This window comes from Camellia sinensis, chromosome 1 (assembly GCF_055761805.1).
Source record: "Camellia sinensis isolate YWXY chromosome 1, ASM5576180v1, whole genome shotgun sequence".
NCBI classification, from domain to species: Eukaryota; Viridiplantae; Streptophyta; class Magnoliopsida; order Ericales; family Theaceae; genus Camellia; species Camellia sinensis.
In genome coordinates this window covers 28,947,794-28,970,518 of record NC_138961.1, presented here as the reverse complement: position 1 = coordinate 28,970,518, position 22,725 = coordinate 28,947,794, and the positions used below count along the sequence as shown (strand labels likewise).

The 22,725-nt window shown below is 33.4% G+C and overlaps 1 protein-coding gene and 2 long non-coding RNA genes across 3 annotated transcripts; 1 reads left to right on the top strand and 2 right to left on the bottom strand.

The window, feature by feature from the left end:
- Positions 1–1,125: 1,125 nt before the first annotated feature.
- Positions 1,126–2,033, top strand: LOC114314372 (uncharacterized). Its single transcript, XR_014333432.1, has 3 exons — positions 1,126–1,470; positions 1,553–1,802; positions 1,983–2,033. It is a non-coding gene; the product is annotated as an uncharacterized LOC114314372 (long non-coding RNA).
- Positions 2,034–6,163: 4,130 nt separating this feature from the next.
- LOC114314381 (uncharacterized) lies at positions 6,164–11,759 on the bottom strand. Its single transcript, XR_014333433.1, has 4 exons — positions 11,522–11,759; positions 10,740–11,145; positions 6,537–7,355; positions 6,164–6,429 (listed from the first exon to the last, which is right to left on the bottom strand). It is a non-coding gene; the product is annotated as an uncharacterized LOC114314381 (long non-coding RNA).
- A 1,000-nt stretch (positions 11,760–12,759) lies between these two features.
- On the bottom strand, positions 12,760–19,798 carry LOC114314371 (CASP-like protein 4D1). The gene is made up of 3 exons (XM_028260846.2): positions 19,553–19,798; positions 18,307–18,439; positions 12,760–13,211 (listed from the first exon to the last, which is right to left on the bottom strand). Exons 1-3 carry the CDS (start codon positions 19,720–19,722, stop codon positions 13,005–13,007), a joined length of 510 nt encoding a protein of 169 aa, XP_028116647.2. The 5' UTR covers positions 19,723–19,798; the 3' UTR covers positions 12,760–13,004.
- Between the last annotated feature and the right edge of the window lie 2,927 nt (positions 19,799–22,725).

Sequence of the window (22,725 nt, the reverse complement as noted above, 5' to 3'; positions counted from 1 at the left end):
ATGGAGTGAGACTCATACAAATTCACTTGCATATGAATTCCACACTCATATAAAAAAATTTGATAAAATCGAAATTCATACAAATCTACATAGGTGTGAATCTCACACTCATATAAAAAAATTTAATAGAATATTTGATAAAATATTTATAATTCCAAACCTAACTCTTCATTTAAATCACCCAACATAAATTTATGCACTCAGCTCTTTCATTAATCACCATATCATCATTGAGTGGCGGTGTTAAATATCATTGAATGGAGCAAAGATTCTCTCCCTGCCTTTCTTACTTCACTTCCTCCTTGCAATAGCCAAGATTCATTTTAAGAAAATTTAATGGTATAGATCATTCTAAAAAAATTATTTTTTAATTTTTAATAAAGTAATCCGAGCCATTAAATTCTTTTAAGATGAATCTTAACCATTACAAGGAAGTGAAACGGGAATGCAAGGAGAGAATCCTTACTCCATTGAATGGCGGTGTTCCAAGACCAACGTGATCAGTACGTTACCAATTCATATGTTGTCTAAATACCCTCCTCCGCAGCCGAAACACAAACTAACATCCCAACTCAATACAAGATCTAAAACCAACGCAACTCGCGACTGGTGTATGTCCGGTGAGTCTTCTCCTCTCCATACCCCTTTCTTTTAATGCTTTTTAAAGGAAGAATCTTTGCTATTGTGTGTGTATGTGGTCTTTTTTGAGTGTCTATGGTAAGAGATTATATATGAATATTATATGTATCACTTTGGAAATAGAGATTTGGGTTTATTTTGCCAGATGGTCTTTTTACTGGAAGAAGGGTTTGAAAACAGAGGGTTGTGATGAACCGGTCTGGCAGGCAAAAACTTTTGTCAAATTTTAGTTTCCACATCTAATTTATATATTTTTATGATCAATCACAATTGATTTATGTATAGAATGAAAATTCATGTTATATGCTATCTATTTTTGGTCATAACCATGATCCTGATTTGTTTTGTTCCTTGTTCGCAAACAGTCATTTAAGAAAATAATGAATGTAAATAATATCCTATATGTATTTGATAATATAAAAAATTAAAAAAATCAGTGATTTAACTCAAAAAATTCTCAATAATCCTTTACTCTCTTTGCCTACAGAGGAGGTTTTTCAAAAGAAGAAAAGGCTTTTTTTGGGTCGTCATTTTGAAATTTGAATTGGCCTACACACAATGGTTATCCTCGAGTTTTACTGTTGCCCCTGTGGAAGTTGTGAGAAAATGCTGGTTGAATTTACAAAATTTTCTGAAGTCCAAGAAATAAGGTGACCATTTCAATCACTGGTGATCCATCGAGAGTTAAAACAGTTCTTAAAAATAAAAGAAAACAAGTTTTGGAGCACTTTGAGCAAAACCCGACCATAAACAACCACAAAAAGCAAATTGTATTACCACAGAATCCAGTTTCAGGAATTCGTGACCAACATATGATACCACCACAGCCAGGTAAACATCAAATATTCTATTTTGGTGATTGTAATTGAAGACTTTATCAATGCGGCTTACTTCTAAATGTTTTTGTATGAAGTTGACAAACCGACTGTGAAGAAATCTCAAGTTTGCTGCCCAAAGTGCAACCGTGAGCTCAAGTTGAAAAAGTCTAACAAACGGTTCACATGCGATGGATGTATGCAGGATGGATTTGGATCACGAAACTGATGCGAGGACTGCAATTATGAATTGCACCAGGAGTGCACGTCACCTGAACCTACCATTTCCCCCGAGTTTTTTCGAATAGTCATCTTTGAATTTTGTCGTCAACCAAAACAAAGTACAAGGTATTATTAGAATTTTTAGCAAACTCTAATACCATCGATAAAAATGAATTTGTTAGCACTGAAAGTATGATTTTGATTGTTTTTTGTGGGAACTTATTTCTCAATGTCTTTTGGGGCTTTCACCTAGATACCGGTCTGCTAGATGGCTTGTTAACAATTCAAATTACTTTTCTCTAGCAGGTCCTGTTATGCATGCGGAAAAAGTATACATGGCTATTTTTATCATTGCAAATCAAATCAATTGAATCTACATCCATGTTGTGCCAAACTCAAAATCAAATTATGTGGCATGGATTTTGTTCATCAAGATGAGGTGGTCTCATCATCATCATCATCGTCAGAGTGTATGTGGTGCAAGAAGCAAGCATCATCGAGTAGTACAAAATCGCACGATCCAGGTGGTTGTTCTTATGTTTGTACAAGAACCAAGTTTCATTTTCATGTGTATTGCATTACTGAAATGGTGCACGAAGCTTGGAAGAAAGGTGTTATCATTGATGACAGTGCCAATGATATTTCTACAGCACTCAAAGAAATGGATTTGCTATAAGATTTAATAATACATGTAACCATAATAATAATGCGGAATTAAACTTTACAGGATCTTGAATTCAATACAACTCAATAATAAAACGAATATACCTTTGTCAGCCATTGAATTAGGGAAGTTGAGAAAATACCCCTTCGAGTTGAACCTTTAGATTTTGGCTCACCTTCTTCTCTCTGTCTCTCTTAATTAGGATGACTATAAAACTTAAAGTGATGGAAAAATACTCATGATATGAAAGGGGAGTCACCCATCCTTATATAGAGGAGAGAAGAGGGTCAGATAAACTCTATTAGAAGAATTCCTAATCCATCAAGGTTTCCTTCTTATCTTAGAAGAGTGATTATATTAAAATTCTATTTACTGAACTTGATCTCAAATATTGGCTTTATCTATTTGTGGAGTCCAAATAAATTAAAACATGTAGAAAATATGTAGGCTATTGGGCCACACTAGAAAAATAAATCTAACATTCTCCCACTTGGCCCATTAAGCCGAATATGATGCAATTATGAGTTTTTTTTTTTTTTCAAAAAATATGCAACTTAAAAATTTTGACTCATTGGATTCCACACTAAAAACTTTGACATGTGATCACGAATTTTAAAAAATAGCCAATAAGTTCAGATATATTAGAAACTATAATACTGTGATTACTTCATATCACCAATGTGAGTCATAGCGGTTATATAACATTTATGTCATATTTCCTTCTATGCACCACACCATTGATAACCTTCACCAACCCAGTCCTTTATTGGGATATATAATTATTTGCCTGAAAGGCCCCTGTAATTTGTCTTGTTAAGACATTTTCTGTTTATCAATATTCAAAATAATGTGTACACACACTTTTAGAAACAGGAAAAACAGAAACAAAATTATTATTGCGCAAATAGTGTCAAAAAAATAAGCACTCATGATTAACCATACACATCAAGGGTTGCTTAAAAGACTCATCCTGATAACATGCTCTTTGTATGTCTTTGATGGCAATCCCTTTGTGAATGGATCAGTAATCATAAGAGAGGTGCTTAAGTTTTCAATTAACACTTGTTGTTTCTGGACTCTCTCTCTAACAACCAAGTACTTTACTTCCATGTGTTTGGAACCACTGGAGTACTTTCCATTCTTAGAGAAGAAAACTGTTGCGGTATTGTCACAATATATCTTCAGCGGCCTGGCAATTGAGTCAACAACACCAAGTCCTGAGATGAAATTTCGCAACCATAAAGCATGATTTGTAGCCTCAAAGCATGCCACAAACTCAGCCTCCATAGTAGATGAGGCAATAGTGGACTGCTTCACACTCTTCCATGAAATTGCTCCACTAGCTAGTAGAAAAACAAAACCCGATGTAGATTTTCTACTATCAAGGCAACCAGCAAAATCTGAGTCTGAGTATCCGATAACTTCCAACTGTTCTGATCTCCTATAGGTGAGCATATAATCCTTTGTTCCCTGAAGATATCTCATAACTTTCTTTACTGCTTTCCAATGTTCCATTCCAGGATTACTTTGGAATCTTCCCAACATTCCAACTGCAAAACTAATATCTGGCCTGGTACATGTATGGGCATACATCAAGCTCCCTACAGCTGATGCATATGGAATGTCCTTCATTTGTTTTCTTTCCGAGTCATTCCTTGGACACTGTTTTTCACTTAATTTATCACCCTTCATGATGGGTGCATCACCGGCTGAACAAAACTGCATATTGAATATCTCCAAAACACGATCAATATATCCTTTTTGAGATAGTCCTAGCAATCCTCGAGATCGATCCCTAAAGATCTCTATGCCAATAACATAGTTTGCCTCACCCATATTGACCATTTTAAAGTTTTTGGAGAGATATTCCTTGGTTTCATGCAATAAGCCAAGGTCGTTACTAGCTAACAAAATGTCATCCACATATAGCACCAACATAATGAACTTGCTCCCACTAACCTTCAGATATATGCACTGATCAACTACATTTTCCTTAAATCCGAAAGAGGTAATGGTATCATTAAACCTTAAATACCATTGCCTAGAAGCTTGTTTAAGGCCATATATGGATTTTTTTAATTTGCAAGCTAAATGTTCTTTACCTTTCTTTGCAAATCCTTCGGGCTGCTCCATATAAATTTCTTCATCCAAATTCCCATTTAAAAAAGCAGTTTTCACATCCATTTGATGCAACTCTAAGTCATAATGAGCTACCAATGCTAGGATGATTCTAAGCGAGTCCTTCTTAGATACTGGAGAGAAGGTCTCTGTATAGTCCATGCCTTCTTTTTGAGTAAAACCTTTGGCAACAAGTCTGGCTTTAAATCGTTCAATATTGCCTTTTGCGTCACGCTTGGTCTTGAAGACCCATTTACACCCGACCTTTTTGCAGTTATTAGGCAATTCGACGAGATTCCAAACACTATTCTGTTCCATGGATTTTAACTCTTCATTTATAGCGTTGACCCATTTAGAAGAATCATCACTATTCATGGCTTGTGAAAATGAGACTGGATCTTTGTTAATCCCAATATCAAAATCAAATTCCTGTAGATACACCATGTAATCATCTGGAATGGCAGGCTTTCTTTCCCTCCGAGATCTTCTCAGAACTGCCGGTTGTGGTGGTTCTACAATATTTTCAATGGTGGTATCTTCATGAAGTGGTGAAACATGAGGTGGTGAAGGATTTTCATCATGTTGTTCGTTTTCCTCAGCCTGTGGAATAGTCTGAGGAACAACAACTTTTCGATAAGGGTCAACTGTTGGCACATCTACCCTAATTTCCTCGAAATTCACCACTCGTGTTTTCTCACTCCCACTGATTTCACCATTCTCTAGGAATCTAGCATTACCAGTCTCCACTATCCTCATACTGTGATTAGGACAATAAAATTTGTACCCTTTAGACTTGTCTGGATAACCAATGAAATATCCAGATATTGTTCTTGAGTCCAACTTTTTCTCTTGTGGTTTGAAGATTCTTGCCTCTGCTGGACAACCCCAAATATGTAAGTGTCTCAAACTAGGTTTCCTACCAGTCCATAACTCAAAAGGAGTTGTTGGGACCACCTTACTAGGAACCCTATTTAAGATATACATTGTAGTTTTTAAAGCTTCACCCCACATTGAAATAGGTACAACTGAGTAACTTAACATACTCCTAACCATATCTTTAAGTGTACGATTACGCCTTTCAGCAACTCCATTCTGCTGTGGCGTACCAGGCATTGTATATTGAGCACATATGCCTTTCTTTTCTAAGAATTTGGCAAATGGGCCAGGATTTTGGCCTGACTCATCATATTTACCATAATATTCACCACCCCTGTCTGATCTCACTATTTTAACCTTTCTATCTAATTGTCTCTCGACTTCAGTTATGTACACCTCAAGGATGTCAACAGCCTGAGACTTTTCATGAATTAGATACACATATCCATAACGTGAGAAATCATCTATAAATGTGATAAAATATTTTTCACCACTAAGACATGGGATGTTGAGTGGCCCGCAAATATCTGTATGAATTATCTCAAGAAGCTCATTACTTCTTGTGGCACCTTTCTTGGTGTGTTTGGTTTGCTTTCCTTTAATGCAATCCACACATATATGAAAATCAGTGAAGTCTAGGTTTTCCAAAATCCCATTCTTCACCAATTTTTCAATTCTATTTATGGAGATATGCCCCAACCGTCTATGCCACAAGATTGATGATTTTTCATTAATTAGACCACGTTTTAAGCCAATATTCGAATGCAGAGTTACTAATGATTGTGCAAACTCATGATTTAAGGTAATTTTATATAAACCATCACATAAATTACCAGAACCAATCACTTTTGAATTAAACATTAAATTGAGTTTTCCGCAATTAAATAAAACTGAATATCCAACACGATCCAATTTGGATAACGAAACTAAATTCCTAGAAATTGAAGGAACATAAAAAGTGTCTTCTAGATCCATTTGATGACCCATCTCTAAGATCAGTCGATAGGTTCCTACAGCTACGACTTCAGCTTTGAAACGGTTCCCCATATAGACAAATCTTTCACTTTCCTTCGGTTTCCTGGTTGAGAGGTATCCCTGCATGTCATTTGTAATGTGGGTCGTGGCCCCAGAGTCAATCCACCGCGTATTAGAAGGTACTTCAGCAAGATTTGATTCATAACAAACAAAAGAAAATTTCTTACCTTTCTTTTCGAACCAAGCCTTTCGCTTGCTGCAGTCTTTCTTCACATGTCCCTTCTTGCCACAAAAGTAGCACTTGACAGTGAAACCATTCTTAGCTTGATTTTCTTCCCCAGGTTCATTCTTTTTCTTTGGTGGATTTTTCTTTGATTTTACAAACTTACCCTTCTTTTTCTTTATAGCTCCATGAGTTACAGCCAATGCAGTTTGACGTCCTTCGTCCCTCAACCTCACTTCCTCCTGAACACACATATTAGTCAGCTCATTCAAATTCCACTTATCTTTATTGGTGTTATAGTGAATTTTGAATGCGCTGTATTATAATGGAAGTGAGTTGAGAATAAACTGCACGAGGAAAGTTTCATCAACTTGCATTCCTAAAGTTTTAAGCTTTGCAGCTTTGTCAGCCATATTGAGGATGTGATTCTGAACTCCTCGGTTGCCATTATATTTCATTGTTGTCAATTCAGCCATAATAGTGCCAGCAAGTGACTTGTCAGCAGATCTAAATCGATCTTCAACAGCCTTTAAGTATTCCAATGCATTAACAATTTGAGGTAAGGAGGTCTTGATGTTATTTGCAATGGTCATCTTCATGAACATCAAATTGAGTCTATTGGACTTTTTCCAAGATTCAGAAAGGGCAACTTGTTCTGCAGTACTATATTCATTAATGTCTGCAGGTTTATCTTCAAGCAATGCCATATCGAGGTCCAACACACCCAGTGTAAACTGAACATGTTCATACCATTCCGAAAAATTCGAGCCAGTAAGTAGAGGGACGCCCGATGCAAGAGAGTGCAATGAGGTGGGAACTTTTACTGAAATAAGATAGAACAATATACATATTAAAGCTTTGAGAATTATGATGAACTATTGATATCACATAAGTTTTTCCTTTGGGCAAAACTTAGGCATATCTATTGTCCATTCGTCAAGAATCACTTATGTAGGTCTAAAATAATTTATGCAATTTTTCAGCTAGTCATGTTACCTTTGGGTATTCAATCCTAATCTTTCAAATTACATAAGTTACATTATCCTACCCAGTTCATAATTATTTGAAAGTGACTCTCCTTTGGGCTAGTATCAATCTCCTAATTATAACTGCAATTGAGAATATTATCAACCTTAATGTTACCCTTTTTAACAATTCTTTTATGTAGTTCTATATTCATAAGTTTTACAAATCTAGGCCACTTTGGCAGCTACTAAATTAGTAAACCCTATGAATACGGAACTAACCAACAATATTCTCTATTCATTAATTTTGAGTTATTTAATTATCATTAATTCAATCACAATTTTAATGAGATCACTATTTTATGATTTTTAAAATTTCTTTTATGTGATTGCTATTACCAATATAAAAATAATAACTCTGGATGAACAGGAATATTTATATATGTATTATAACAATCATGAATATCTAAAATAATGGTTAATAAGAATTACACCTGATATGAATTAACCACTTTAATATTTAATATTCAATGTCATAAAATTATATCATGATATCAATTTTAAATCATGAAAATATATAAATATTTAACAATAATAGACAATAAGTGTACATAATTAAACAAAGCAAAAACATAATTCTCTAATGTGATACAATCAAATAAATATATTTATTTAATAGTCCGAACGATTCAACAAAATTCTAAAATTGCTTTTAATCTATGCACTTTATTATAACGGCAAGCAATACACTCAATTCAATAACATATTATGATGATTATAAAAATTATTATCACTAAAATTGATAATAAATCAAAACATGCATATGAACAGCATATAGAATTACACAAAAGTTTGCACCTAACATATCACAAAACAAAGTGAGTGAGGGAGTCCATGATGTGCATACTTAGTTACGATTTAGAAATCAGGAATGAAATCTTCTTTTACACAACCTTTGACTTTTAACAACACAAAAAGAGTTTCTTTGATGCATAATGAATATGAAAGAGATTATATGTACCATTCAGATATTGCCTAATAAATATGGCATGCAGCTTACAAGGTTGAACATACAGCGTATATTCAAGATAACCAACACATGCCGAGAGTTCAAACCTTATAATAAAAAAAAAAATGTTGTTATGAATAATTATAATTATAATATAATAACAATATTCATAAATATATTATTATTCCAAGGTGTATTGATTCACAAACTAAAGCTCTGATACCACATGTAAGATTTAATAATACATGTAACCATAATAATAATGCGGAATTAAACTTTACAGGATCTTGAATTCAATACAACTCAAGAATAAAACGAATATACCTTTGTCAGCCATTGAATTAGAGAAGTTGAGAAAATACCCTTTAGAGTTGAACATTTAGATTTTGGCTCACCTTCTTCTCTCTGTCTCTCTTAATTAGGATGACTATAAAACTTAAAGTGATGGAAAAATACTCATGATATGAAAGGGGAGTCACCCATCCTTATATAGAGGAGAGAAGAGGGTCAGATGAACTCTATCAGAAGAATTCCTAATCCATCAAGGTTTCCTTCTTATCTTAGAAGAGTGATTATATTAAAATTCTATTTACTGAACTTGATCTCAAATATTGGCTTTATCTATTTGTGGAGTCCAAATAAATTAAAACATGTAGAAAATATGTAGGCTATTGGGCCACACTAGAAAAATAAATCTAACATTTGCAGCTTATGATGCCCAACTCAGACAAAAGTACTGTTAATGGCATTATTGAGACTTTGAAGACAGTAAGCCCATTTGTAGCAGCAATAGTAAGTATAATTTCCAGCGATACATTAGGAATTGTAGTGCCGCTTCTGGAAATCTTAGTCCAGTTAAATTCATAAATCCTGAAAATATGTATGAGTCAAGGTATGTTAATGGGATTAGTCTTTGTCTGTCTGTTTATTTTTATTTATTTTATTTTCTTAATCCTCATTATGTTCTTTTTTTGTTTGTTTGTGTACGGGAAAGAAATATACTTTCTCGTATAATCCTGTTGACCAAGTCTGCGCTCCTCCGTACGTCGTCATTTTATCACCTGAAAACACAAACGTGAGCTAGCCGGCGGGTGTGTGCCGGAAACCTCTCCGATGCCTAAGTCAGTAACCTTGACAAATAGACAAAACTCTGTGTATTCAGAAAGCAAAATTGTGTGTTTCCTCTCCAAAGGTGATATTTGTGAGCTTTTATAGGTTTTGTGCGGCACAATCCTAGTAGGACTTCTATTCTTCCATGCAGAGTCCTCCTAGGATTCATACTCCTGAAAGATAATGCTTATCCTTCAACACCTCCCTCACTGCTTAAACCAAGTGAGATGGTTATTACCATGGCCGAACTCCCATATGACCGAAGTACCCACGGCTATGCTGAGCCACAGAGTAAGCCGTACTATCATTAGTTCGGTTCTTCCGCTCGTTACACCTTATCTTGGTTCTCTCATGCACGACCCATGGTGTGTTTAAACCGAGCTACCAAGTAACAAGGTTCTAGCTATTTTAGCCATAATATGTCATGACCGGACTACCTCTAAGACCGGCCTAACTTCAAGTCGCTGCCGGACCGGAGTGTCTTTACATTTATCTTGGGCCGGAGTAACTTTATACCTCTATTGGGCCGGAGTAACTTTATACCTCTATTGGGCCGGAGTAACTTTACGACCTCTATTGGGCCGGAGTAACTTTATCTCTCTTGGGCCGGAGTAACTTTTCGGCCTTTTTACCCAATCTTTCGTACTTTAGGCCATAAAGTCCATCTCATAACTCGGCCTAATTTTCACCAAAATTACCCTCTCAGTTTGGATCTTCAACACATGTATTACCTGATATGGAATGGAAGTCAAAATGGTTAGTAGGTTTCTCATATGTCATAACAATCCTTTCTATTTCATTCTACCGCTCATCAGTCCCATTTTTGCTTAATCTTTTATTCAAATTGGAAGGGAGAGCATGTCCGAAGCATTTCTACAGACAGACGGTGTGCAGTTCGGGTCTTGTATCTTTACCACGAGACTTATTTTGATGATTCAATTAATTTATTTTGCTATATATTGAAAGCAGTTATCGAATTAAGTTACATGTAGTTGAACACAAATACTCATTATTTACTATGATATTCACAGCAAGCTCTAAACCAAGTTCACATAAACCAGGGAAAAAAAAAAAAAAAAAAAAACCTTCAAATTTGAAGAGCTAAAGATGATACTAATTATACTAATTATATTTGCTGTGAAGCAGTAGTTAATAGCCTCTTAGGAAGAGCTAAAGATGATAAAATTGACAACACAGCGGTGCCCAAGAAACCAAGGAGGAGCAGGCTCGCAGCTGCGTTACCCTTATTGAAAAAGGGGTCAAGGCCGGAGCCATTCCCCTCCAGCACTGACTTCAAATCTATTGTTGCTCCAAAACCAGCTGCAGCACCTGTCACTAGAATGTAGGACATAAGCTGCTCAAAACAATTCTCTATAGTTTTTAACACAAAAAAGCAAAAAAAAAAAAAAAAAAAACTGTGCCACAAGCAATCACCGCCAAGGTGATTTCCCGTGCTCATTTGGTAGATAGTGAACAGAGTTTGCAGCAAAGTGTATGCAAGTCCGATCAGAATAGTGAAAAGCATATACCTGCAGTAGATTCATATGATTCCCAAATCAAATGATTCAGATTGGGGGCAGACTATTATATTTTCTAGTAAATATGATAATTCATAAATCAAATTATAGTGTCAATATCTTTATAAAAAAAAAAAAGAAAAATTGTGGGTAATGTATTTTTCAAATTGATAATCGAAATTGTTGTACCAAAATCCCTTACTAGCATGACATGAGCTAAATAGAAAATTTACAGATCGAACACTAATTAATAACTCTATTCTAGTAATAAGATTGAGATAAGACTTCCAAGTTCTAAGAGACTTTTGAGTCATTAATTGTAGTCCTAAGATTCTCAAGAAAATGATAGAGAGATCAAATAGAATTTTGTGGTTAATTAGAGACATACTTGTAAGCATAAATATCACTAAATCTGATCTTGATCGTGGCGATATTGGTAGATAAGATGGCGTTGTTGGTGGCCAGGTGATCAGCGAAATTAACAAGAAAATGAACGTAAGAACTCTCAACATAAGAGTGACCACCAGCGAAACCACGGTGGAGGGTGGTGGCGCCATCTTTCTCCTCTCCTCTCAAGTCCAATTGTTTGCGTTTTTACATATCAAAGCTTGATGCAATTCTTCTTTAATTTGTAGCCAAATTTTTTTTTTTTAAAAAATGGATAACATGGAGGGTTGACTTAGAAAATTATTTGGTTGGTCTGTTTAACTCATAGACACCACGACAATGAGGAGTAAATAAGAAAAAAAGGCTGTGTTGGATTTATTTATTTAGTTATTTTTGAGTTCATAATTCTATAAACACAAAATTGACAACATAATCAATCATAGAAAAAAATTTGAAATTATGTGAATTGGTAATCTCTTTAGCCGCTGTTCCTAACCTAACGTATATTATTAGAATTATTTTATATGATTGATTATATATATTTGTAGAATAGCTTCTTATTTCTTTTTTTCTTTTTTTTTAAATGGATTTTTATTGACTTTTCCTAGGACTTGTTATTTTTGCTATTTTTAATTTTGAACTTTTTTTTTGTTTTTTTTTTTTTTTTGCATGGGCCAATTGGGGGTAATTATTTTTTTCTTTTTTTTTTTTTGAACAAAAATAGGATGTTGTAATGTGTCATCATGGCATCCGTGGGCTCAGGTCTCGAGATAGCTAGTTGCTAACCAGATTTAACTCAACTCATAGGAACAGACCCATCACTGAGACACCAGTGGAGCTCATTGACCACCCCTAACAGGGCCAAGTTTCAATCGGAATACAATGTAAGATCTTTGCAGAGAACCACTGAAAATTACTCAACATTTTGCGCCCCTAGAAGTTGAACTTGACTCTCTACTGGAAAAGGCCAATGCCTTTACTACTGGGCCACCACTCTTGGTGGTCAATTGGGGGTAAATCAAACTTAATTTTTTGTAATTTTTTTTTATTAAAATTCACTTAATAACTCTACTTTCAATTTTAATAATCAATCTTTTATACTTAAGTCAAGTTTTAATATCATTTTTCTAACGTTAATGAGATTGACCAAAATACAAGGTAAATATATATATATATATATATATTAGTAATGAAACATTAGAATGCTATCTATGTTATATATCGGTGTACCAAACATAAATAAATTTAAGTTTTATTAAAACACGAACTAATATACCAACAAATATTTAGTTGTTTAATACGATAATATTCACAACAAACTTTGAACCAAATTCACATTAACCATTGAAAAGAAACAAAAAATAAAAATAAAAATTTCAAAGTAATCTTCCATCGAATTGATATTTTCATAACATTATTACGATCTGCAATAGTAAATTTTTTTTTTTAATAATTAAGTATCTTGATCAACTTGGCAACAATAGTTAATAACCTCTCTTCCGAAGAGCTAAAGATGAGAAAATTGACAACACTGCGGCGCACAAGAAACCAAGGAGGAGGAGGCTAGCGGCGGCTTTTCCCTTGTTGAAAAATTGGTCAAAGCTGGAGCTAGTCCCCTCAAACACTGACTTCAAATCTACTGTTGCCCCGAAACCTGCAGCAGCACCGGTGGCTAGAATGTAGGAGATAACCTACTTGAGCAATTATAATTAAAAGAAAAATGCTTGGGAGCACTAAAAGGGGATCACTAAAGGGAGCACTAATGATGTGGCAGTGGGCTCCGTCCACTTTCTATGCCTTATTTTTATTTTTTTATTATTTTTTTTGTCATTTCCAATGTATTAGTGCTATTAGTGATGCATTTTTTAGTGGTCTAAATCATTGTTGTAATTAAAATTAGGTTTGAATGACATAAATTTTGATAGAAATAGGATTCTCATTAATAATAATTAAATTTTCGTGTGAAAACTATTCAAATGTCTGGTTTCGAATCTCCATGAAAAAATGACAAAAAAATTGAAGTTATTTAGGTTCCATTTGGGAAGTAGGGTTGAGTTGGGTTTGGAATTATTTTAATTACAAAAAGACAAAACATATTTTTTAATCCAAGAAGACAAAATATCAAATCCATAATCATTACATTATTTCTTTCACAAAAAGTTTAAAAAGTCAAAAAATTCTTCCCAAATAAGATTTTTTTAACAAATTAAAAAAAAATACAAGTTTAGGCATGCATTAGGATAAATTTAAATAACAAGAATATTGTGGAGAATAAGATCTGTATTATTAAGAATCCCATTACTAATAATAAAATTATGAGTAAATTATAAATACATTTTTTTAGATTTGTTTAAAATATGAATTGTTCTTTGTGATTTTAAAAATTACATCATGCCCTCTGAAGTTTAAAATTTTATAACAAATTGCTTCTTTTATTAAGAAATTATCAAGTTAATTAACAAATTATAATGACAGCAAAAATTTATTTCAATAAAAATTCAAATAATTTTATTATTTAATAGGAGAACAGTTAAGAATTTCATTTTTCAGTTAACTTTATTAAATAAAAAATTCCAACAAGGGATTATTTGTACTTTTTCAAATCATATGGGGTAATTCGTATTTTAAACAAATCTCTCAAGAGATATATTTGTAATTTATCCTAAAATTAGAGTAGTGCTATTTACCTCTATCATTTTTTTTTTGAAGACCCCCCACATCTTTTATTTTGAGGGCTGCTACCTATCTTATTTCTTTGGACCTCCCTCTCTTTCTTTTCTTTTTTTTTTCTTTTTTTTTTTCTAATTCCAATTTTTTCAAAGATAAAATTCTATTTCTACCATTATCTCTAACCCTCTAACCCTAATTTTTCACACCTTAACCCTAATTCTATCACATCCAACTTTACCTTCAACGCTGGCTGTCCAACTACTGCCATCAACGCAACATCGCCATCACCCCCAACCACCGCCATTATTGCAGCACTACCGTTCACCCTCTTCCTCCTTCTTCTTTCTCCTAATTTTCTCCTAAAACCCTAGATCGAACCCCACCGCTACGACAATCTCTCTCTCTCTAACCACCCAAACCTATTTACATACTATATTTTACAATTAAGCTTTGTAGCTCTATAATAAAGCTAAATTACAAATCTGTTGGTAATTTGTCACTCTGTTTTGGTTTTATTTTCAGGTGGAGCATGTGGGTTTTATTTTCGGTTGCTTTTCACTAGTAACTCTCTCTTTCATCTCTCTCTTTCTTTTTTTCTCTCTATCTCTCTCTTACTCTGTTTTGCTCAGTCTTTGTTTGTTTGGGTTTGGTGGGTCATGCATGCTCTATTAGTAATGGGTTGTGGGTCTAAAAACCCTAGGTCTAAGGTTAGGGTTTCAAGAGAGATAGAAAAAAATGAACGGCTAGCGATGAAGGTGATAGAAAGGTAGACGGGCGACGTTGTGGCGGTGAGGTGGTGACGTCGATAAGTGAAGGGTGTCGACAGCAAGAGCTGCTGGCAAGGGAAAGAAAGAAGAGAAATTGGGTCCAAAAGAAAAAGGATTTAATTGGAATTAAGATGAAGGTTCAAAGAGAAAATGGAGGGAACTCATTTAGTTGGATAGGGATTCAAAGAAGTGGAAAGTCTAAAGAAATTAGATAGGTGCTAATTGTAACCATTTTATTTATTTATTTTTAATTCTAATTTTGTCTAAAGATAAAATTTTATTTTTATCCCCATTCCTAACTTTCTAACCCTAATTTTCCAAACCTTAACCCTAATCCCACCAACCATCTCAATTACCTTAACACCGGCCGCCTCCTTTCATTTCAATCAACAACCTCCACTACTATCACCAACTTGACGTCTAGCCACTAACACCTCCACCCTTACTCACTAAGCACCAACAATGCCACCACCAATACCACTCTTAGACTCTCTTTCTTTTTCTTTATCTTTATCTATCTATTTCTCACCAGATCGCAATCGCAATCACAAAAAGATCAGTGATGGTGGCAAATCTACTCTCCTTGCACGATTGTCATGACTGTAATGCTGCTTGCGATTTCCCCATATTCTGTTTGGTAGTTCAGGGCTAAACCACAACCGTTTGTTCAGTGGTCTACAACCAAGCTACCACCGTTTGTTCAGTGGTTTTGTTTGGTGGTTTACATCCAAACTTTCACCATATATTCCGTACTGGTTTTCCGAACCAAGCGAGACGATTTCAAATAAAGAAAAATCGAACATGAGCATGTGAAAAAGGGATCTAGGGTAGTTTTATGGGTCTTAGCAATGACAAATGGCTGAAATTAGTGTAATAAGATATTTGGGTAAAAGAAACGAAGTGGAGGATTGTCGGTGGAAGAATGAGAAGGAAAATGGAGCTAGGGAGGTGGGTCGTTAGAAAAGAAAAGTCGCCGATGAAGGAGGAGACTGAATGAAGGTCTCTAATTAAGGAGAAGGGTTGTGCGAGGGTTGCCGATGAGAAAAAGGGGTTGCTAGAGGTAGGAGGAGATTGTTGATTAAAAAGTGTTAAGAGAAGAGTTTAAAGAATATATTTGACATTATGAAAGGAGTCCAAAGAAAAATAAGAAAAGAAACAATTTTGGTGATAAGAATTCAAAAAAATAAAAGATCCTAAGAAAAAAAAAAGTAGAAGCATTTAGCAATTTCATAAAATTATTGTGTCAATTTGTTCAAACATTCTTCTCACTTGTTAATCTTACCAGTCAGATTTGACTAGTCATCCAAGATTAGCTAAACATAAAATTCTATTTATTATTGAAAAATATTATGACTTCAAATAATTTATTAAATTTTTTTATCGAACTTTTTACATGGGTGAGGGATTCATACAAATCCACATATATGTAGGTTTCATACCTATGTGAGAAGTTTGGTAAAAAATTCGATAAATTATTTGAGATGCCTAGCATAACTCTTTATTATTTTATTGGTGTCCTTTCTCTCTCCCCCTCTTCTAACATTTCTTGGATGGTGTAAATTTAAAAAAAAAAAAAAATGAGTTGGACTTGCAAAAAATAACTACTAACGCATGGAAAAATTATTGGTTGATCCTGATCAATCACAAATTTTTATATCCTCTTATATTTTTCAATTACCCAATTATAAAATCGTGAATTTTATTTCTTCCACCAATCATAATATATGTAGAGCGTCATCCACATGACACTGTCCTAACTCTAGGGGTGTAAATCTGGCTCGGTCGGACTGGCCCACGAGTCAAAAAATTAGGCCCAGGCCCAGGGGTATTTTGGGCGTTGGGCGGGCCTGACTATTTTTTTTTGTTTTTTAAAATTTTTTTTACCAAAATTTTATTATTTTTCACTAAAAAAAAACACCAAGCCTCAGGCGAGTCAGGCCTCGAGTAGTTCTTAAGCGGGGACGATGAGCTGGGTCGGACTTCAAAATGATGGCCTAAGCATAAGGGCTTAGGCTAGGCTCAGGCCCGGGCCCAAACAGGCCGAGCTTACCCCGGGCCGTAGGTGAATTTCAGGCCGCCCATAGGGCACGAGCCATTTTTACACTCCTACCTAAATCGATTAATAACTTCTGCTAATGTATATGAGAGAAAGAGGTATTTCATGGTGTTGCCACTTGTCAATCTTATTAGTTAAATTTGACTAGTTATTAGGGTGAGCAGCGGATATATCGATTCGTCCAAACCGACCGAACCGAACCGATCCGATCCAATTCGATCCGCCACATTTTGGACCGATACGTGATGACAAGCGGATGGTCGTGGATTGATTTTTTTTCAATCTGCCTAGTTTTGGATGAATGGTGGATTTGAGGTTCATTTAGCCACAACCGAGCTGCCAAACCACGAGCACCCCTAGTAATTTGTAAGACTTTGTATTTTTAATTTATTTCGATATTTTATTTGTATTTTCAATTGAAAAAGAGTTTAAATATCCTGTTGAAAAATAGTTTTCAACTCAAATATATTTTTTAAATTAAAAAATTAATGTATTATTTATTTATATTTTTTTGGTTTTTAAATATAACTCTAAAGATAATAAATAAAAAAGATTATATATGTTGGTTGGTTTTTGTTTTCAAAAACAGATATAGATGTAACAATACAGAAGCTTACAATTTCTACTACTACTACTTTATTTATGGTTTTGGTAGTTTGAATTATTTTTTATATTTTAAGAACCACATATTGTAATACTTTATGTGGATGAGACATGATATAATTGTAATATGTAGATAAGGCATGTAGTTGTAATATTCTAAAATTTCAACTTTTTTTATTTGGATGAAGCATGCACTGATTGTAATACTTTTTTAAGTCATTGACTGTAATATTTTTTTTGTTTTTTTGGTTTTTTTTTTTTTTTAAGGAAGTGCACAAGTTGAATTATGTTAAAAATTTATAAAATTTTAAACCGCCAAACCGATTCGCATCCATTCGCCAATCCGCCAATCACTTCAATCCACATTTAGCGGATTGGCGGATAGATGCGAATTGATTTTTTTCAATTCGCCAATCTGACGAACAGATGGCGAATTAAAAATTTCATAGCTACAATCGACCCATGCCCAACCCTACGAATTATACAAGATTAGCTAAACAAAAAATTCTAATTTTCTTGGTCTCCTTCATTCTCTCTCCCCGTCTTCCAACATTTCTTGGATGGTGTAAATTGAAAAAAAAAAAATAAAAAGCTGGATTTGCAAAAAATAACTACTAATGTATGTGAGAGAAAGAGGGATAACATTGTAATATAGCTGTTACATGAAATATTTTCTTAAAAAGATAATACCTTGTCGGCGTAGAAATCAAACTGAAAAAGGCGATCACCACCGAGGCGATTTCCGGTGCTCAGTTGGTAGATGGTGAACACAGTTTGCAGCAAAGTGTATGCAATTCCCATCACAATAGTTGCAAGCATATACCTGCAGTGCACTCATATGATTCCCAAATCAAATGGTTCAGATTGGGGCAGACTATTATATTTTCTACTAAATGATATTTTCACTATGAAATTAGGATTGTAACTCAGTCAGGTTTAAGGTTTGTTCAAACTCAATTCATCCAAACTGTTGAGAGATTTATCCAAGACTAGACTGAGCCCGATCTAACTTGCCTAAGCTGAAGTTCGTGTTTATTTGAAATAGTTTGGTTTGGGCTCAAGTTACTTGAATTCAACACATTATTTTGAGTTGAGCATTAGACTGTCCTAGACCAATATATTGCACTTTCGATAAAAAAAAAAACAAAAAAAACAAAAAAAAAAAAAAAGAAGAAAAAAACTGATTTCAGTTATGTACCAAACAATAAAATTGATTAATGTTTTTTTCTTTGAATTTTACTGTTTGGTACATAACTCAAATCAGTTTTTTTTTTTTTTTTTTTTTTTTTTTAAATAACAAAATTCAGATTGTTCAGATACCATCATACCTCAGACTCTGGCCCAATTTGAATTACAAAGTCTTAAAATTTTACGTGTTAAACTTGAATTGTTGAGTTGAACATGCCCGAATTGCACTCTTATGATTAATAATCGGAATTCTTGTACCAAAATCCCTTACTAGCATCACATGAACTATGTAGGAAAATTTACAGATTAAACATTAATAACTCTATTGTAGTAATAAGATTGACAAATCACTTCCAAGAGACTTTTTAGTGAGTTTGGGAACCCTCCTTCTTAGTCAAAAAGTCAAAAAGTTACTAAAATTAGCCAAAATGCCAGCAACCCATACCAAAAAGCCAAAGATTCTCTTTTCTCTCTACTTTTTACACATGTTTTCGTAAAAAGCCAAAAAGTCATCCCAAACATACTAATTTTTTTAGCTCATATTTTAGCCAAATAGCTAAAAAGTTACTAAATTAGCCTATTCCCAAACGAAGCCTAATTGTAGTCCTGAGAATCTCAAGAAAATGACAGAGAGATCAGGAAGAAATTTTAGGATAACTAGACTTTTTAGTCATTAATTGTAGTCCTAAGAATTTCAAGAAAATGACAGAGACATCAGGAAGAAAATTTAGGATAGTTAGAGACATACCGATATGCATAAACATCATTAAATCGGATCTTGAACGTAGACAAATTGAGAGATAAGGTGGCGGTGTTGGTGGTGAGGATGATCAGCGAAATTAATAAGAAAACGAATGTAAGAACTCTCAATAGAAGAGTGACCACCGGTGAAACCACGGTGGAGTGTGGTGGTGCCATCTTCCTCCTCCTCTCAAGCCTAATTGTTTGCTTTTACAGATCAAAGTGTCATGCAATTCTTCTTCTTTAATTTATAGCCAAAAAATAATAAATAAATAAAAATGAATTCGTTGTGCCATAGTTGACTTTGGACTCATTTCCTACTGGCTCGCATGGAGGGTTGACTTAGAAAATTATCGGGTTGATCTGTTTAACTCATAGACACCACGACAACGAGGAATAAGAAAAAGCCTTTTTTTTTTTTTTCTTTTCAAAGCCTTCCCCAGTCTTGAATAGCCGTAATCACACTTTGATTCTATATTAAATTAGGATTTTGTAGTACTCCTACGAAATGAGATGTCATTAGCTGTCAAACAATCCTAATTTTATTCCTTTATTTTCATTTTATTTATATATATTTTTTATAGAAATAATAGTTTAATTATCCCATAATGGTAATATTTGCAGGAACTTCAACTCTTGGCCTCAAGAATGAAGTTAGGATTCTTTCATTGGAGGAGACAGGAGGAGCGCATAGGGTAGCTATTGTGTGGGTGGATAGTGGTTTGGGTCAAGTTCAAACAAATTAAATAATTATTAAATATTACTCAATGAAAAATGCTTGGGACCCCCTTTTGGGGGTCACCCCCTCACCCCCCTTTGCCACGTGGCGGGTGGTGATTGGAGGAGCAGGAAAAAAAAGAAAAAGAAAAAGAAAATGTAACCAATGAGAGAGAGAGGGGGTCAAAGGGGTGGGGGAAAAGGGGGGATGAATCATTGTTGATTACTCAATATAGACTAATTGGTCTAATTAAAAACAATAGTAGATTGGTTTAAGTTTAGACATGTTACCCACTTTTCATAAACTTATGTAATTATTTAGATATTACTCAATATGCTTAGTCGCTTAAACCTTCCCAAATGGTCTAATTAAAAAAACTACAGAAATCCATCAAAAAAAACAAAAAAAGAAAAAGCCCCTGAAATATCTTTTCTCTAGCAGAATTAAAATCCTTTTAGAAAAAGTTTCTTTTTAAAAAAATAAATAAATATATTGATTTCACACAAATCAAATATTCTTTGTTTATGGTAATGTTTTTTTTCTAACAGGATGTTAAATTAAATTTTTGGGGAGTCATTACATGGTGTACAAATTTTTTTAAAAGACCACACTATAAATATGGATTTTATTCAAAAATTTGATAGGTCAAGATTTATTTTGAGAAGTTCTAAATAAGTTTTTATTTATTTATTTATTGTAAAGAAAGTATAAAATATAGAAAGATGATATAATTTAAAGAAATTAAAAACTTATAAGTCATTTTCCAAAATAGGCCTAGGTTCTCTAATCCATCAACCAAGTGCTAACATTGGACCACATTTTTTTGTATAAGTTTGGACCACATTGTTTTTGTTTTTTCAAGTTGCTTAAAAATTTGGGCCGGGGCTCAGCCCCTTTCTGGTCATATACTTCTAATCTTCTTCAAAGTCTTCAACTATGGGGTTTTTTGAAAAAATGGTTAAAAATTAATTTTTGGTTTTTAATTAAATTTTTTGGCTTTTTTAGAAAATCAATTGGGAAGTTGATAAAAAGTTGCTTTTTGATTTTTTTTATTAATATTTGTTTATGTTGTCATATCATATTCAAATGACCAAAATACCTATACCCAAAGGATTTTGCCCTAACCCACAAATGTAAACATGGAAGGTATAATTGTAATTTCACAGGTAGATTTTAGCTACCTTCCCAAATGATTTTGATAGCGGTTTTGGCAAGCTGCAAAACGCAACTTTTAATTTTCTTCCCAAATGGCCCCTATATATTTATTATAAGCATTGTTATTTAAGTTAAAAAATTACACTCAATTTTCAATTATATATTTCCTAATTATTAATTAAATATATCACTAACATATCATTAGATGTAAAAAACGAGTTTAAAAAGTGAATTTGTGTACTATCTTCTTCATAGATTTTATTGTGAGAGCTTTTAATAATCATGTTTGGTTGAATTTTTAAAACTTATATTCTATATTTAAAATAAATAAAAAAAAATTAGTTTGGTACAAAAAAAATACAAAAAAAAAGGTAAATTACGGTTCAATCCTATGTGATGGTCTTAAATTACTTATTTCGTCCCAACACTTGTTGATTATATTGATAAGTGAAAAAATGAGCAGAACTTAGAATTGGCTTGTAAGTCTCCCAAAAAATAAAGAAAAAAAAATCATCATTTTCATATGTTTTTCTTATTTTTGGGGTAAAAATAATTTTCAAAAAGTCATCAAGTTAGTATTTATTTTTATTTTTTTAAAAAAAATAGATTCTAAAATTTTAACCAAGCAAGATGTACATCTCTAAGATAGTGGGTAGCATATGGGGGAAGTTATTCATTTAGGTACCTTTTAGAATAATATTATGATAATTATATTTTCTTTATTATGTGACGAATTCTTATTATATTAATAATAATTAAAGAGATGGTCAATTTTATTATTTATAATAAATTCTCTATGCTCTTTCATGTATATTATATTAAATTATTAATTATTAATTGTTTTAAAAATTAGGCCATGTTTGTTTGAGCGGACTTGATTAGGTTGGATTAACATTCCCATGACTAATAATCATAGAATTACAAATCCCTTTGGGTTGTATATCTTACCCTATGTTTGAATTGAGTTAGGATTATAAGGAGAGACTTTAGTCCTTCAATTTATATCTCACCTCCCTCTGTGGGTGGGATTGAATAGTTTATCATATGTGAGATACCATATCTGGATGGATTGTTAGTTTGTACTTCAATTGTTTAACCAAATATCATATTAATAATTTTATTGGACTATTAGTCCAATCCCAAGCTCATGTCTACCCAAACAAATATGATCTTAAATTATTAAATGATGACACAACTTTATTAGTTATATTACATTCTCAACAATCAAATAAAGCTAAATAATTATTTACTTATATATATATATATATATATATATTGTTTTGGTACTATAAAATAACGGAAATGAG

What these genes read in the sequence shown, in the direction of transcription:
- LOC114314371 (XM_028260846.2), bottom strand. Translation starts at nt 19,722, where the DNA reads ATGGCACCACCACACTCCACCGTGGTTTCACCGGTGGTCACTCTTCTA. An exon ending in AATGATGTTTATGCATATCG is followed by an intron (nt 18,440 to 19,552) that starts GTATGTCTCTAA and finishes AGTGCACTGCAG; the next exon opens with GTATATGCTTGCAACTATTG. An exon ending in TTGATTTCTACGCCGACAAG is followed by an intron (nt 13,212 to 18,306) that starts GTATTATCTTTT and finishes TTGCTCAAGTAG; the next exon opens with GTTATCTCCTACATTCTAGC.